Source organism: Hakea prostrata, chromosome 10 (assembly GCF_041222555.1).
Source record: "Hakea prostrata isolate BN-2017 chromosome 10, UWA_Hpros_2, whole genome shotgun sequence".
In the NCBI taxonomy this organism is placed as follows: Eukaryota; Viridiplantae; Streptophyta; class Magnoliopsida; order Proteales; family Proteaceae; genus Hakea; species Hakea prostrata.
Genome location: NC_142609.1, coordinates 4463488 through 4482044, shown reverse-complemented (window position 1 = coordinate 4482044; position 18557 = coordinate 4463488). Strand labels below are relative to the sequence as shown.

The 18557-nt window shown below is 37.5% G+C and overlaps 1 protein-coding gene across 7 annotated transcripts in view; it reads left to right on the top strand.

Annotated features, from left to right (window-relative positions):
- Positions 1-18557, top strand: part of LOC149001608 (folate-sensitive fragile site protein) — a 35029-nt gene that overhangs the window by 5714 nt on the left and 10758 nt on the right. For all 7 annotated transcript variants that reach the window (XR_016170431.1, XM_089138866.1, XM_089138867.1 and 4 more), the window contains exons 3-7: positions 672-753; positions 5018-5101; positions 7464-7503; positions 10905-10950; positions 12989-13047. Coding sequence is in view for 6 of the 7 variants with exons in the window: in XM_089138866.1 (XP_088994992.1) it covers positions 672-753; positions 5018-5101; positions 7464-7503; positions 10905-10950; positions 12989-13047 (311 nt within the window). In the remaining variant the exon portion in view is untranslated. The remainder of the gene's footprint in view (positions 1-671; positions 754-5017; positions 5102-7463; positions 7504-10904; positions 10951-12988; positions 13048-18557) is intronic.

Below are 18557 nucleotides of genomic sequence, written 5' to 3'. Positions count from 1 at the left end.
ACATTGGAGAGACAAAAGTCATTTCCATTTGGGATTTTGATTTGTTATACCTAAAGGAACATAGGTACATCAAAGATATTCCGAGGAAAACAGATCACAAATGTTTTGAAATAACCCAAGAACTTATGCAGAATTGTAATGGAAAACTATCACTAACTGATAATCAACAATAATACTTAAATGGTGCAATTGAGGAAGACAACGTCCAACTTCTATGGCTTGACTAGTGAACAGAACTGTAGGACGAGTTCTGTTGGTGCAATTAAAGAATCCTCTGTGGTTGCAATGGTTGAAAGAACTAATATACAGTAGTTCATCTATTGAGGTGCAGGGAGTTTTGCATGTTTCAATACTTCCTTATGTAATGGGCGATATTGGGATCCTTGATGCTTTACATTAGGCTTTTGGACATGGTTTCTTGTCTCTTCTAATGTGACTAATTTTTCCCTTTTTCTCCTTGTGTCATCTTGCTTTTTATTTACTTATGATATAATTATTATTCTTTCTTGCTAACTAATTGGTTATAACCTGATCTGGAATTTGAGTTTGACATTGTTGTATGGTAGGTATTTTTTTTCTTCTTTAATTTACCTTCGCCCCTTATTTTCTTGAAAATTATGTAATTGTTACAGTATAGATTGCATTTCAGCCTCTATATTTATGTTCTGCAGTTGATTTCTATGGAAACGGCAACAGTACACCAGACAAGTTGCCTATTAAGACTGATCGTGACACTCTTAGAGAAGGCTACAGGTTTGATCATCACATCCCTTTTATTCAGTTGGTCTTTGTTGTTCATGTATTGAGTATGACTATCAATATGACAATTATAACCATAGTTGTCACGGCACGGCGACAAGGCGACAAGGCTAATTGAGGTGATGAGTTGACGAGGCGCCCTCCGAGGCGGTCGAGGCTTTTAAATTGAAATTTTTAGTGTACATCTTATACACTCTAATTCATTATAAATCTATCATATCTTTTTTAATAAAAAAACTAATATTAGCCTACCTTAAGTCATCCAACACACTACAAACCACACATAGTAGATTCTAAATTAATTCCAAGTAGCATACTATCATTAACAATTGAATTCAAGAATCAAGATATGATAAAATGGGACTAAATGGTAAACACATAGATGCATAAACAAAACAAGTAGACAACATACCTTCATTAAACGTCACCAACACTAGCACCATCTACATCTCCACCTCCACCGGTACCTACAGCTCCACCTCCTCTACATTGTCGAGCTCTAGCCAAATATCCTCACAAGTAGAAGAAGAAAATGAAACAAAGCATATAGCCAAATATATAAATAGAAAGTTTTAAATATTTAGGCAAACAATCCCACTTATATCTAAAATCTAAAGTCCAAATCCCAAATATAACAAAACATCCATATCCAAAATTCCCAATAAAAATCCACAATCTATATCCAAAATTCCCAATAGAAAAGTATAAGTCAACTAGTTATAATCATCATCAAGCAAATTGGTAGCAAATGGGAGGTCTTTTCGAAGTTGTTGCTTCGAAGAGGTTCTTGTCCTAGACCACAAACCATAATCATCTACAATGTCCTCATCATCATGCAAATCTTCCACTACTTCCATGTCTCCATCAAACTCAGATCATGTTCCTCAACCACCCTCTCCAAAGACCTGCGACGTGAGTAACATATATTAACTCCAGCGGATGTTGATTCACTTGGTTGACCTCTCCTCGGTCTGTTCTGGTCCTCAAGTGATGCAGATGCCCCCATAGCTCTATCAGCAGTGCTCCAAGTAAGATCACCCTCAGGATGGACTAAATCATCAGGCTGACTAACCATCCACTCACTGCTCTAGTCAAGCTCATCAAAGAGTAGTGGATCATAATTTCTATTTTGTAATCGCCTTTTATTGAACCTTTCTTGAAGACGGTGATTGTACTAAATAAAAACTAGATAATTCAGCCGCTCATGTTCTAGCCAATTCCTCTTCTTGGTGTGAATCTGAATTCATAAGCAATTGCAAAGAATCCCAAGTCATTCTTCCAAAATTTAAACTTAAAAGTATTTTAAATACTTAAACCACTTAATACTTACAAACTCAAATGTGATCCAATTCCATTCACAACCAGAGGAGGAACAACAAAGCCCTAGTATCCTCTGTGCAATCCTTGTAAGCTCAAAAGCATTTCCTCCATGTGTATCCCACCATGTAACTATAGTATAAAAAAAATAGATTAACATAAAAGCTAGAGTTATAAACCAAATAAGTATAACTAAAAATAAATACATACAAGTAAAAACTTACGAGGACTCATGGTTGTACACTGTTTGATAGCCATACTTGTGGAGAAAGGACCTCTAACTTACTTGTATTCACTTGCCTGGTGGAATACTTTATCTTGTAGATTTACATCAAGCACTAGTCTTCCAACAACTTTATTGAAAGAAGTTTGGAGAGAACTAATCAACTCACAATCATCTACAACTGTAGAACTTCCCAAGATTCAAAAATAAGGTTGCACCATATAGAGATCTTTCCATCTGACACTCCCATTGCCTATCAATTATTTGTATGACTTTCTTCTAGAGTTGTTCTTTGTCTCCAAAATTATCCTTTATTCTTCTTTTAGCCTCTTGCATGGCTACAAACACTTCAGGCAATGCGGGTCTTTCATCAACATCTACAATCCCCAATACAATCATAAGAGGTTGTGATGCTCTAATGCAATCCTCCACACCATGCCAAAATGATGTAGAAAATGTTGTTTCAGCTACTCTCTTCCTTGCTTTTGTCTTGGACAAATTGGATTTTGTCCACTCCTAAAAAATGAATAAGTGCCTGAAGTCATCTTTATATTTCAATAAGCTTTGGAGTGTCAAGAATGAAGTGGCAAATCTAGTCACTACAACCCTCAAAAGATCCCTGCCATTTGTCTTCTGGCTCAAGTCCTCAAGCAATCTTGTGTGCCTATGTAACTGATACCTCTGGAAGGGGAATCTGATCTCTTGTCCGCGGGAGAGTTAGAGCAGCAGAGAATTCCTCCGCACTCAAATATTAATAATAATATCCATTAAACCATAAAGAGAAGTTACACAACAGACATATAGCTTCACACTAACCCAAGGCGTTGGGTGGGAAAAGATAGGGTTGGAAATGAAAGTGGTTATTCTCTTCCCTTGAATTATGTCCTTATATTGTTTCAAACTCTCAATGTCCTCTAGCATCAAATAAGATAGTGGGCTGCACAGGGAGTCCAATAAAATGTAGTCATCTTCTCCATTAATAATGCCCCTGCTGCTTTGTAATTTGAGGCATTATCAATCACCACGTGAATTGCATGCTCTTCCCGAGTTTCTTAAACATTGTTTTCCAATAATTGAAAGAGCATTTTTGCATCTTGCACATGGCTAGATGCATCCACAGCACCAAGGAAGAATTTTCCCTCTGGACAATTGACAAAAAAATTGATGAGGTGCCTACCCTTTTTGTCAGTCCACCCATCCGACATGAGTGTGCATCCATACATCTTCCAATACCTTTCATAACCTTTCCTCATCTTCAACGTTCTTTCTTTCACATTCTTCAATAAAGGCACCCTGACTTCATGGTAAGTTGGGGGCTTATACCTAGAACCATATTGTGCAACAGACTCGATCATCACCTCAAAGCTTTTAGCTTTAATTGCATTGAATGGAATGCACTAATACATCCAATCAGCGATGTGGTTATCCACTCGCTTCTTTTCTTCCGTGAATCTCATTCTATTCAAGATTGTTGTCTTAGTAGCACTCTTTGCCCCCTCCTTTCATCAACAACTTCCTCAGGAGTGCGTTTAACATGCATATCCATAGGACCCCTTACTGGTGCCTTATTGAGGGCACTTTTCAATCTCTTTCATGTAGTCTCAGAGCTTGGTTTCTTGGAGCACACCTCAGACCCACCACTAGGTAACGTCCCTCTTTTAGTAGAGACAGGAGTATGATGTTCTTCTCCAATTACTTGTGATGATTTGTTGTCATGGTGTATAGGTGTTTGAGGGGGAAGAAAACAAAGGCATCAATAAGGTGAAAAGGTGTTGCCTAGGCCACCAACGCAACACCTGCAAACAAAGTCCCAGCAATGTCCTGGATGGGAAGCTGCTGCCTAGGGTGCTAACAAGAATAGTTATCAGTCAGCATGTGACTCAGATCTTTTTAGTGGCCCTTTCTGAGAGGACATTCATCCCTACAAACATACTATGAAGTTAAGCGTATAATCTTTGGTGGTCATGATGTCTAGAAATTTTTTTTTTGGGGGGTGATGGTGGTGGTGGTGTGTGGGATAGAAGCAAGGCAACACCAACAAGGCACCTAGGTTCCCAGGCAACTTCAGCACCTGGTTGCTTAGGCTATGCCTTGACCATTATGGTTTAGCATACTGAGTTCTGACAAATTTAGCAAAGGTTGGTGAAGTTTACTTTACACATTTCAACATTTTATTGATTTATTGATATGATGTCAGACATTGTTCATGTTGTAAAAGCACTTTGTCCATCTCAAATGTCCTATTTCAACATAAATTGAGTCTTTTTATATGGGCCCATGTATGTCCAAAGCAATGAAAACTACAAGTATGTTCCCAGATTCTATTATTACATGTTAGAGGTAGTGGTGCAATTTGATTTAGGTTGACCCACTTTTTCTACCCTGTTTTGTGCTTTTATTGGATGAACTTGATGACTGAGATTGGTAAAACATCCTGCATAACATGGACTCAATTCATTCCAACAGTACATGCCATGTAGCATCTAGTGAACTTCACAATGTTCAACAATTATTGTGAACGTTAACTTTTCATTTCTATTAATAAGATCTCTTCAGTTATTGGTGAAAAAAATGGTATGCAAAACTCATGCCTTGGATAACTAACAGGCTCTTGTGTTTCTCTAAGAGTCTAAGGCCTTCTGTCTTAAAGCTGCTACGAACTTTACTGAAAATGTTTTGCCTATGGCTAATCTATTGACTAAATGTTATTCTATGAAGGTTCATCCGTTCTGAGGAAGATGATATGGATCCATCTTGGGAGCAAAAGCTTGTGAAGCGCTACTATGATAAACTTTTCAAAGAGTATCCTTTGCAATTATATGCAATTGGCGATCTCTGTTTTCTTTTCTTTCTGATTTCATGTGTCGTGCGTTGCTGGTTGTTAGCAAATTAAAAGAAAGAAGCTTCCTAAAATAACCCCAATGAAATAAAGGAAACAAGAAGAAAAAAAGCTTGCCTAAAATAACCTCAATAAGTCAATAAAATAAAATCCCGTGACACCAAGATATGAAAAGAAATCCCTAAATTACCCTTACAAAAATACTCCAATAGAAACTAATACTAAGAAAAAAAGAAAAGAAAAAGAAGATTTGGTGTGTGTCATGGTCCTGAGGGTCTAGATGACCCTTTCCTAGTGGTGAACCAAATTGAAAGTTTCTGTCGCCTTTGCCTTCGGTAGTAACAACTAACAAGTGATGGGTTGGCATGTGATGTCTCCATTGATAGTAGATTGGAAAATAGGATTTGTGTAGTCCCTTTTTGGTGTTACTTCGCATTCTCATTTATTCCGTTACAACTTGATAATTAATAGCATAATTGATCATGGAATGAAAAATAAGTTTGCTAATTGAATCTGTGTAAATAGTTTTACAATTTTTTTTTTAATGAAAAGGCTAAAAACTTATGTATGGTTTTAAGTTGTGGGTGAAGAGTTACGCAGAACCATGCAAGGTATTTTGTTCTAGTTTTTTTGGAGTATGGAACAAAAGCAACTTATTAGGTTCCCTGATTGTAGGCTTCGTGATGGGACATCACATGCTCACCCATCACTTGTTACTACCCGAAGCGGAGGCGAAAGAACCTTTCCATTTGGTTCGGCAACTAGAAAAGGTCATCTTGACCCTTGGGACTGTGGTCCACACCACCTATTTTTTTTCTTTTTCTTTTATATATTAAGATTAGTATTTGTTTTTTATATATTAAGATTAGTATTTGTTGGATCATTTTTGTAAGGGTAGTTTAGGGATTTATTTTCATATGTTGGAGTTCTAGGATTTCACTTTGTTCCTTTATTTTATTTGGGGTTATTTTAGGAAGTTCTTTTCCTTTTAAGTTGTTAACCACTAACAGTGCTTGATATGAAGAATTAGAAAAAAAGGCATTGACTTGCAGCTCTCTCCCCCCTGGCGTAAACCATCTTCTCCCTTCTCTCTCACAGGTAAGTCCTCTTTTTCCTTACGACTTCTCTTGAGTTAGAAAATTTCCTGCAGTTCTCCCTCTTCTAGAACCAGCAATTTCTTTTGCCTAATCTCTCCTGTTTCCTTCTCTCTCTCTTTGTGAACCTTACGGCAAGTTTGTTCCTGCCAATTTTTTTTCTCTTCTGTTTCTTTCGTCTCCTACCTTGCTGCCATCTATTCTTCTATCTGTTGGCATCTCTTCTTTGCTTCTCTTTCTTTTTCTATTGTTCTTCATCTTCCTTTCCCTTTCCTACCCTGTTGTTCCTCATGGCAGCCCCCATCTGTCAGTCTATTTTCTTTCTCTAGTATCTCCTTCAGTTTCTTTTTTTCATTCTCTAACCTATTTTCTGCAGGGGTAATTCTCTTTAATACCCTACAATAGCCTTGCATTCTTCTTTTCTCCACTTCTCTATTTTCTGCTGAATATGATGTTACTGCAGCTCTGTTTCTAGTCGTTACATAATTTCTGCTCTAGCTATCATCCAATCCTTCTTTGCTGATATTGTTGACTTCTTGATCAAAAATAGAATTATCTGTTGATGCCTTTGTTGACTGGTTTGGGTTTAGGAGTCTGTGTTTCTCTTTGGTCTTTATACGTTGGATGTAAAACATGCCCCTCTTTAATGAAATTGGTCATATTACAACTTTGCTGAAATTTTGTTTATTTGAATGTAATGCCCCTAACCCTTGCCGAATAACATGGATTGATCATATAAGGTTTCTAAATTGTTTCTCGAGTCTTCAGATATTTGCACTTTATTCATATTCTTGCTTGCTGAATTTTAACTCTGTACTGTTCTCTTAGTTTGAATTTAATTGTGTGCTGTGCAAAACTCTCCCCAAATCTCTCAATAGTGTTTTAGCTAGCTTAGGATCCTACTTCCCTGTAGAATACCCTAGTTTCTAGGGATGCCATACATCATTTTTGAAAAATGTTGTTTGTCTATTATGAAAAAGTGAATATTTTCCCATTGAAGTTTACTGGTTGCAACTTTTGACCCCCCCCCCTCTTCTATCTTATTCAATTGCCAAGTCCATTTTCTGCATTATTTTCTGGATTTGACCACTTACATGTCTTATCCATTATATCTTTGTGTTTGTATGCTTTGTTCATCTCCCCAGACATTAGTTGTTTCAACCTGATTTTAGATTTTTCCAGTCATAGAAGTTATTGGTGGCTCTTGTTAGTGGCCTTAAACTTTCTGAAGATATTGCATAGCTGACATGTCACAATACAAGAGTGGGAAGGTATAGTTTCTCCTAATGTATATTCTCTTCTAAATGGAAGATACGGTTGCATTTGTTATTTGTTATCAGTTGTCACAGTTATTCAGTGGGGATTTTTGTTCTGTTTAGTTATTCTGAATAGATTGCTGTGTGAAAAATGATAGATATTCAGTGTTTCTTTCTAAGTATTTGCTTGTCTCGAGTACTCTTATTTTTTTGAATCGAAGTACTTTTTGCTTCTTATCCTAGAAAGCACTTGCTAAATGTGATAGCCTTGTGCATGGGCTCAGGATGCAGCCTTTCCTAGCAAGCACTTGCTTTCTTCTTTAGTTGGGATGCATCAAACTGATTATCATATGAAGCAGGCCACAAGAGTCTCACCCACCCTCCCCTCTTAAATCCTACACCTTTGCTTTTCCTTCCCTTCCTCCCCCTCCCACTTCTTTCTCTCCCTTATCTATGCCTTCAACTGCCCCACCGACCGTGGGATATCATCAATGTGTGTCCTCTCCCTTATGGGGTTTCCTCCCACCTTCGTCCATTGGGTCAAAATTGGCATCTTTACTCTATAGTTCTCCATCATCACCATCGGATCCCTTACAAGATTCTTTCCACCCCATGTGGGAATCCGCTAAGGATGCCCACTTTAACCTTATCTTTCCTCTCTGGCCTTGGAAGTCTTCTCCAAAATCCTCCAATTAAATACTGATCAGCTTCTCATCTCCCCCATCCCCTAATGTAAAGCCCTTAAGTTGACCTTGTTGGCTTTTGCGGATGATCTCATTATCTTCTCTAAAGCTTCCTCCTCTTCCATCTCCCCCATTCCTCCTTCCTAGCCCTCTTTGAGTCCCTCTATAGCCTCCACATCAATCTTGAGATGTCTACCCTCTTCTTTGCTGGTGTCTTGGAATCTATCAAGGCCTCCCTCCTCCTACTTACAGATTTCTCTCCTAGCTGCCTTCATGTTGTCTACTTAGATTTCTCTCATCCCTAGGAGGCTTATTGATCACCATTGCAACCCAATGCCGTATCATATTCAAAAGAAACTCCAACTTTGGAAGGGTAAGCTTCTATCCTTTGCTGGTAGAGTAGTCCTCATTAGATTTGTTTCTAATCCTCCTACACCTACTAGTGGACATCTTTTCCATCTCTAAAGCCACCATCAAAGAAATGGGCCCGCTTTGGTACCTTACCTTGGAAGGGCCAGGAATTAAATCGATTTCTTCACCCCATCAGTTGGTCAATTGTCTATCACCCAAAAATGAATGAGGTGTTGGTATCCACCAAAACCAAGACTACAAGTGTGCAAGACTAATGGAGTTGATTTGCAAAATCTCCTCCAAAGATGACTAGATTTGGGTTAATTGGGTCTAGGATCATCTCTTGAAAGATCCATTTGGGTTGTCTCTCTCCCCTATAGCCACTCCTAGATCTGGAGGGAGCTTCTTCTCCTTAGGCCCCGTGCTTTCTCAGCCATTATCACCTGAGTCTCTAATGATTCCTCTATCTCCACCATTGGCATCCGCTCGGTATCCTCTTCTCCACTTCTTCAACTTGGAACCTCGTCTACACCCTTGCCCAAAAAGTCGCTTGGTCCCCCGTGTTTCAATTCAAAGGTCACATACCACCTGACTCCCTCACCCATCAAAGATCCTTCAATCTTTAATTACCTACCCATCAAAGCCTTATCCTCCATCTGGCCCCGTGCTAGATGCTCTTATGGATTTGTTTGTGATTGGTTGTGGATCTTGAGATCTTTCCCTAGCTCTTCAATTTGTGATCTTGTGGTAGGTTGGTTTTTGGAGCCACCATTCATCATTTATGGTGGTAGAGAAAACTTAGAAGTAGGTCGTTAGACTCAATTTGGAAAGCGATCTATTTTAATGTCTCCTCAAAGTTTCAGTTATCCCCCTCATATCCCTGTTGTGGACAGCCTAAGGAACAGGGACATCGTTCTTACCTGGGGCTTAGCCTCCTCTCTTCAGCCTAGCAAGGTTGTCAAAGCAGCAAGGCAACCAAAGCGGTTGGGGCTTCACCCAGGCAATTAGGCGACAAATCAATGCCTAGGCGGCAATAAGGTGACCAAAGCGGTTGGGTCAATTTTTTTTCAATACAGCTACTTTTTAGCTAATAAATTTCTATTATAAGCTAAATAAACATTCAAAAATCACATTCATCTAAAAAAAACAAGCACTCAAGAATCATTGATTATGAAACATTAAAAAAAAATAACACAAACATAAGTTCATTTCATCAAGCATCAATATGACTAAACTATATCAAATTATAAGTATGAAAATGAAAGTAGTAATTTTCCATTTTTATTTACCGTAGTGTGTTGCCAAATAAGTGTCTTATCCATTTAATGATTCATTGATTCCCAATTCCAAAATGAATAACTATTAATTTCGTATACGGCTATGTAAAATAAAATTTGATTTTTAAAGAAATAAGAAAAAATATTATCATCTACAAAATGTCAAAAAGGTGACCGTTTTGGCATCTAGGCGGCAATAAGGCACATAAGGTGACAAAGTGGTAGCAATTAGGTGAAAAAGCGGCAAAAAAATTGCATGTTAACAAAGCGGTTCTAAACAAGGCGGTTGAAAAACCGCCTTGCCGCCTAGGCAGACGCTTTGACAACCATGCAACCTAGTGGCTAAAGACAACCCCCCGGCTGCGCCTTCTTTCTTTTCTTGCCTCCCTTGTGTATTCTCTTCTCTGCCCCCTTTTGAGGTTTTTAATATGATATTACTCATCCAAAAAAAATCCATCAGATGTAACTAGTCTGCTTTTTCCAATTTATTGATGGACATTATAAGAAAAAATAAAAATAGAAGGAAAATCTCCTGAAAGGCTATGACAGATCTAGAATCTAGTCCTACTGAAGCTAGTAAAAGAATGAATTTATCATAATTTTTCTATTAACAACATAACAGAAGAAATTCGTCCATCTGTGAATTTTTTTCTCTGCTCTTCATACGACTGAAGCTGTGTGCTACCCATTGTACTTGGTTGTAACAAACTACTTGCTATTCTTTTTTGTTGACAAATATTATTTCTACTACTAGAGTGGTTTGTCTTTTTAGAATTGAGATCTGACTTCAATTTTTTATTCATAGTTTTGTTCGTAAACGAAGGTGATTTTTAGAGAAAACAAGTATCTGTTTTAGTGATTATCCATAGTATCTTGCGTCATTCATATCAAATTGTGATTTTCCCAATCTGTTTACTTGAACAGCTAAGGCTTTATATTATATATGCTACTTTAAGGATATTTGGTTTTTTATGGATGTCTCCAACAAAATAAAGTTAAAACTATTGGAAATTTGTTAATTTTTTTTTTAAATTTGTAATTTTGTTAGAATTAAAACTCTGCAAGTATAGTGGGTGAATCTCTGACTTGCAAAGTTACTTTGCAGATTGGCCTAAGGTGGAGAACAGAAAAGGAAGTCATATCTGGAAAAGGTGTCATACATTTGTCTCAATTCCTTTTTCCCCTTCTTTGTAAGTAGGAATTTATTTACTGAAGAAAATTATTGAATTCATCGATTCAAGGCATTGCCTAGGGATCTGGCTCTTGGGTTGAAGGTGGCAAGACTCTGTTGACATTTCACCACTTCACATTGATTCATATTTATTGCTTCTTCTTTTTCTGTTTTTAATGCACGTGCTTACATTGTAGTTATGCTTTGTCTATTATATATTGGTTTTCTAATATTAGGCATTATTAGGATATTTGGATCGTATTGCTTCATATGGCTTCCATACTTCAGTAAATTTACGTATATAAATTAATCCCTGCCTAGGGAAACCTAGGCAGGCCTTCGCCTAAGCGCCTCTAGAATGCCTTGGGTCTTCGAGACATCTTCATAACTATGATTGAAATAGTGGTATGTTAATTAAGCATGAGGGTCTTCTGAACAAGCAGCATGAGAAGCACACCTATTAAGTGCATTACAATGATATCATACAAGAGAGGGCAACAAGGACATTCCACAGACATAGAGATGCTAGTTTACTCCAAGTCAATTTCTTAGAAAACTTGTTCCTCATTTGAAAAATAGGGATGCAACCCTGTTGCAGCAGAAACTGAATCTTCAGCTTGTTGAGTCATCAGCCTTGATATTTAATTGGACAAGCAATTCAGTTGTATCAGAAGAGTCTGAGTGAATCTAATCCAAAGAAAGGATTATTAGGCCGCCAAATCAGCAGACCTCATCCAATGGCCAGCATTTGTTGAGTTGCCTCCCACACTGAGCTGACTGTAACCTATTAAAAAGGTACGTTGTATTCCATTTTTCATCTGTAGTACAGTAGGAGAATCTCTTATCACTAGCAGTTGGGGCCAGAGGGTCCCCTTGGCAAACACCACCCTTAACTCCAAAAATTCCAGCTGGAATTCCATTGAAAAAAGTAGGCAGTCTAGCTGGGGAGAGAAGCTGATGAGTCCAATTAATCCAAGCAGCTAAAAGACCAATATATTTTTTAAACATCAAGCAAAATATTCAATTCAGTGTATCAGACATTTGTCCTAATCCACTTTAAGGCCACTGCCTCCATTCACTTCATAATGCAAAAAATTCAGTGATTCTGAAGCCATACTGATGTTTGAAAAAAAAAAGAAAAAAGACTTTTCCTTGTTGAAATACACCCTTTTCTTCTGAAATCAGCTTTTCAATAACAACTAGGTGATCTCGATGCCCTGAGCTTAGGAATTAACATTTATATAATATTGACCAAACATTTGCCCTAAATTTATCTATGGATATTGAACTCTGACCTTCGGGATTTAAATTACGAAGTTGCTGTATAATCCCTTAGTGGTGATTCCATCCTTGAAGGATTTATTTATAAAATTCCAGCAATGCCAGAAAATACACCTTGGAACTTGCCTAGAACAGGGACACTATCTAGATCAAGGTCAATCGCTGCCTTTAACTTGTCAGATGATGGAATGGTAATAGCATTGTGTTCTTCACCACATCTGCCAGATTAGGAATACAAGAAAGAAGATCTGGGCGAGCTGTTGTCTCAGAAAGAAGATCCAGATGATGATGCAGTCTTCCAGATAATCATTCATTAAGCTGCAGAAATAAATTTCCCATCCCTCAATGTCCTCATCCCTTGTAATTTTTTTTTTTTTCTTTTGTCCTATCTTTTTTTTTTTTGGGGGGGGGGGGGTAAATAACAATTTGCTTCCCCCTTATTTTCATACATCGATTTCTGGAAAAAAATTTGAGTCCTATGTTGTTAACAGAGTTTTAGATAAATAATAAGATATGTTTGGTTGTCTCAGTCCAAAAAAATCCTGAAATTATTATGTAAAATTTACATGAAAGGAATTAAGGAAATGTTGCCTAAATCACTTTGTTGTGAAAATTGTTCCCAATACTAAAATCCATGTCACTTAAATTTTTTGCATATTTTCTTGATATAAGTTCTAGCTTTGTGATACTTATTAACAGCTTCATGCTTGGGAATGACTTACAACAGTTTTGAACAGGACAGTTTATATGCGGTAACAAACATTGTGAAGAAAAAACTGGTTTAGCAAGCTATGAAGTAAGTAATCATTTTAGTTTCTTTATTATCTTTCACATTTAGTTTCTTAATTATCTTTCATCAGTTGTTCCTTTGAGCTATGATTCTTGGTAACATAGAATTCATTTGCTTGCATGCCATAATAGTTTTATTGTGAGCTTAGGGTGGATAGACAGATATCATAATATAGATGTAGATGCCCTATCATGCTCTTTCTGGTTTTTCTTTTTTGGATGAATAATAATTTCATTACCACAGTATAGAAGGAAACAAGAAGCCCTACAACAGGGGGAGAAAGGAAGAAGATCATATACAAGGTGTGAAATTTCGCTAGTTTTGGTCATCTAGGTACCTACCGAGATGACCGAAAAACCAAAATTCCTTGAAATCTTGCCGAAATTTTGAAATCTTCTTTTAAATTTCGACTCTTAATTTCAGTGGGTTTTTTTTGGGATATTTTAGCTTGTTTTTCGGTGTCTAGTCTAATTTGAGGTCAATAAACATATTGGGAGTGTTATTTTTGCCTAAAACCTAATCCAAAGTAATATTCGTGATCGGCACATGCTCGGCTATATGCGGGCAAAACTGGACATCTGGAACATGAATTTTAGCCAATGTAAATATGGATTTATGCAAGACAATGCTAAAAATTTCATTAAGATACGACAAATACAAAAAGTAGAATTCAATATACAAGTATGTGTTGGGTTGGATCCATCCCCTAGGTTATGGAGGAGTACTATGAATACTGGACATAAGCACTGGCATGACATGGTATAGATAAAGTGATCCATATGGTTCATAACTGGCATAACTGGTTATGTCGGTCCTAATAGATATCCAAAGATGGAGTCCACAAATAATACACTTAATAAATGATACACCTGATCCATTTCCACACCCATATACAGAGATGCTACTACAATCAGCAGATGAACCACCATAGGCTCCACCATATCCATATCCAAAGCCATAGGCCCTGTATGGTACAACCCCATGGATTTCAAAATTTCACTGGAATTTTCAAGATTTCAACATAATTTCCGAAATTTCTGCAAAATTACTGAAATTTTACTGAAATCTGAAACTTTTCAATTTCGGTGGGAATATCATTTCGCCTAGTACCGAGATGGAGAAATTTCGCCTAGGTCTTCTTTTGTTTTCCTTTTATGTCCCCCCCCCCCCCCCACCCCAAAACCCCCTTCTCTTCTAGGCCTGGGGGGGGGGTTGTTTTTCATTTGTTTTGGGTGAGGGGTGTTGAAGCAAGGAGACAAATGGCCCTGTTTCCTTGGGTTTCATCCATAGTCCTTGCTGTGACATCAAACTCAATAGAATGCAAAATCTGCTGGAGAGATCTTGAGCTCTTTGACAATTCCAAAGGTTGCATCCCATGCCCGCCAGACCACAAACTGTCTTGTCGGCAAATGTCATTTCCATCAAAATCCTTAAAGAGAAGGAAAGAATACTCTTTCCTGTAGGCCAATACTTAGCCATAAGCCCTTTCCAAACCATAAAGATCAGACAGGCTAATAAGAGATGCTGCACATCTTCACAATGATTCTGACAAAGACTGCAAGAAGGGGAAACCGAGATGTGTCTTTGAAGGATGAAGAACTGTGTTTGGAGGCAACTGTGGTGTTAAGGATGTTTTGGGGGGAGCCCGACCAGCCAGCCTCAGAATGTTATAACCAGACTCATCTCACAAAAGTTTACATCTTAAATAACTCCAGCTCCGACCAAGGGTAGAAGACTCTGAGAGGGTGCCGATGATCTAGCCACAAATAAATTGAGGAACCACCATTAATCCAGGGGTAACCCCAAGGGCACGAGGTGAATTGCAGTATCATTTTCCAAACCTGATATTGTGCTCTTTTCATGGTTCACAAATTCGATTTCAGATGCCAACTTGGTGTTATAAAAACTGAGTTGGCGCACATTTTTGTTGGGTTGAAATCAAAGCCATATTTGGATGGGAAGCATAAAATTATATTAAAAGTCTGAGATATATGATCTCACTAAGATAACTATTACTGAGATATTAATTTGTGGGACATTCATCTTGGAATCTCCCCCCGTTCTAGAAAAGCGACACAAAAAGAAAATGAAGTAGAAGAGATATTACCAAGATCTTTGTGACTTCTCATACCATGGTCCTCTTTACTTCTCAGTAGATATTTGTTTTTGCATTTGTTGAATTTAATTTACTGGGTTTAGGGAGTAGATGTTTATGGAATTTTCTTCACCCCACCCCACCCCCCAGCCAAAAAAAAAAACCTATGATTTTATGCGTGCCACTTGCATATTTGTCATGTTAATGTTCAAATGTGATCATTACATTAAAGTTCTTGCGAATTGTGCCCATTACAGTGGTTGGACTGTTTCAATTTGTTTTGTAGCCCTATATCCATTCTCCTCTGGTACAGTCAGAGCAAATAGTGACACAAATTATAAGGGATGCAAGTTGGATCCTTTAAAACATGAATTTGCCAAAAAATTATGCCGACTGGGATTTTTAGTCAATTGACTAGGACATAGTTTGTCAGTTCAAAGTCACACCAGCGAGGGCTGGCGTTTTGCGTGGCCAGACCTATACCGGATTTACACGTGTTTGCTTTCTGTAATATACATAGCACTTTCAAGCATGCATTCAAAAGTTTGATTAGATTGATGATGAAGCCTAGGCATTTCTCCTATGGAGCTTGGGGCTTTTCACTTTTGCCCCCTTGAAGCACAGTTTTGAGATATCAGTCTCGACCTAGATCTTGGCCAACCAAAAAACCAATATCTGTTATAAAACTCAACTCGGGTGAACTTGAGGGCCCATCTTTGTGGGTTTTTTGTATAAAATATTATTTTCTAAATCCAACAATTCAAAAAAAAGAAAAAAAAAAAAAAAAACAATAGAAAAATAATTTGGGCTCCATGAAAGTTTAGATCAGGCAAAGATATTTTCTTACAAACACCTAATGTAGAACATATTATTTGAAGAAAACGAAATTAGGGAAGAAAACTCACCTTCCTTGAGGGATGGCATCAAAGTCAATTGATCCTTGTTGATTACTTGTTCTAGATGACCCAAATGGGTAGTTGATGCAATGTAAGGGAAGATCTGAGCTATTTGGCAAAAAAAATCCAGCCAAAAATGGAAGAAAAACAAGTTGGGGTCTAAAGGAGGTTGAGCAGACGTGAGATGAGACGAGAGACTCTCTTCTCAACTCAACGAGAGGGGGTTCTTTTAAGGGGGCCAACTCAACTGAGATGGTGGCCAAGATTTAGAACTTCCTGAGTTTTGCAAGTCACCCCATCTCGGCCTTTCGAAGTATCAGAAATCTCAGCTAAGGCCTTGAACCATGCCTTGAAGTCTCCCTCTAATGAACATATTTATTGGTTTTACAACTATTATTTTGGGTCAATATGGCTTAGTTGATGCTGGTACATCACCAAAAAGGGCTTGTATTATTCGGAATAGGCATAGGGTTGGGTTTTATACATGTTGGACCCTTAGTCCATGGGGTTTTCAAAATGTAATAGGTCACATTAATGGCCATAAACCATGGGTAGGAAGTCTGCATATGGGCTTTATTAGGACTTGAGTTTCACATACTTGTTTTTATTTTTCTGTTGTTTTGGGTTTGTAATTCGACCAGTTGTATGTGGTTCATTTTATGTTGCGAGTATTTGTTATTTGATGTCTTAGGTAGGTTGGTTTAGGATTGTATTAGTCCAGTCTGGTTTTGAATTTTGTTCCTTAAATCTTTTCAAATTTTCTGTCAATTTAGGTTACCTTTTCACTTACGGATTGGGTTTGACCTGAGTTTTCTATGTTTAGTTTGTAAGGTCAGTCATCATTGTTCATGGATCTAGTAAAGAAATTGCAGCATTTGTTGCCTTTGTGTATTTAAAATTTCCTGTGTTTGATCAAGGGATCCCTTGTGTGCTGTCTAGGAAGGTTGGTATCTAATCCAACTGAACCACCTTAAGACATAAAACCGAAGTCTTGTTTTTTTCTTATTCTCAGATCCCATTATCTTTTGTATCCATTAAAAAGTATTCTTCTAATTCCTGCAACTAAAACCTTTGTTATATGTTATATGTTTTTACTTCTTAGAGATTAAGCAACCCAATTGTTCGGATCATTATGGTTCTTGAGATTCAACTTGTATTTGAGCATGATCCAATAGTTGAGTTGCATCTCAAAAAGCAAAGGTTCTAGTTACAAGAAAATGGATGAGTACTTGTTAATGGATGAAGAAGATGATGTAATAATAAGAACAAAAAAATAACACTTGGGCTTCACAATATAAGGTGGTTCTAGCTTCAAACGTATACACCCACATAGAGCACTTTAGATGCACATGCACGTATACACCGCTTTCTGCACCGTATTTTAAATTCTTTGGGTAACATCATCTTCCATATCACCTTTTTTTTAATTTATGATTGAGCTCATATATCTAAAATAATCACTTTGTGGAATCTCTCTCACTAGTATTCACCACCTCGTTGACCTTGTAAGTGTGGCTAAAGTTACAAACCATATGCATTGTGTTTGTTCTACTTAAGACCTTTCGATTCCAAGCTTTGGTCCATAATTCCATCTTGGAGTTAATCCTAGTTTTTTATTTTTATTTTTTTACCCCCCTCAATCCTCCAAAACAATATCATCGGCGAAAAGCATGGACCAAGCAACCTCACCTTGTGTGTTTTTGGTTAATCAAGATAGGCACAAACAAATTAGGATTCAGGGCTAATCCTTGATATAACTCAAATTGTTCAATTATAATTGGGAATTCACTGCCTGGACACCTCACAATTCTTATGTTAGTCACTACACCTCATACATATCTTTAATTATTTCCACATATCTAGATGACACCCTTCTATTCAATTCCGTATGCCATATTAACTCAAAAACATGTCTATGGTATGTTTTTCCATGTCAACAAAACTGATGTGGAGATCCTTCTTGCCCTCTCTATATCTTTCCATGAGTCTCCTAAGCAATGAAATAGCTTCTGTCATGGATCTTCCTTGCACAAGACCAAATTTGTTCTCTCAAATTTTAGTTTCCTTTTTCACGTGGGTTTCAATTACCCTCTCCCACATCTTCATCGTTTGACTCATTAATTTATGTATTTATTGCTATTGCAGCTCTAAACTATTGTATAAACATAGAAACTAAGCAAGACTATTCGCGCCGGGGGGGGGGGGGGAGGGGGTCGGGGCTTTTCTGTTCTTGCTTTGTGTTTTCATGACAAGCACATAAATGGAGCTATTTTAACCTTTGATGAGCATTTATTTTGACCAAACTATTTTGAGTGAGAGTTTGTGGAGAGGGAGGGTTGTTTTAATGCCTTCATTCCTGTCTGATCCGAGTTTACTTCTAGCATCCTGCAAAGTATAGAAGTTGGATGGGACAAATCATTCTTGCATGGTCCAGTTAGCAAAATTCAAATACTGCTATTTGGTGAGACAGATTGAGTCTGTCCCATTCAATATTAGTATTGTTGGCTGATATGACAGAATTATTT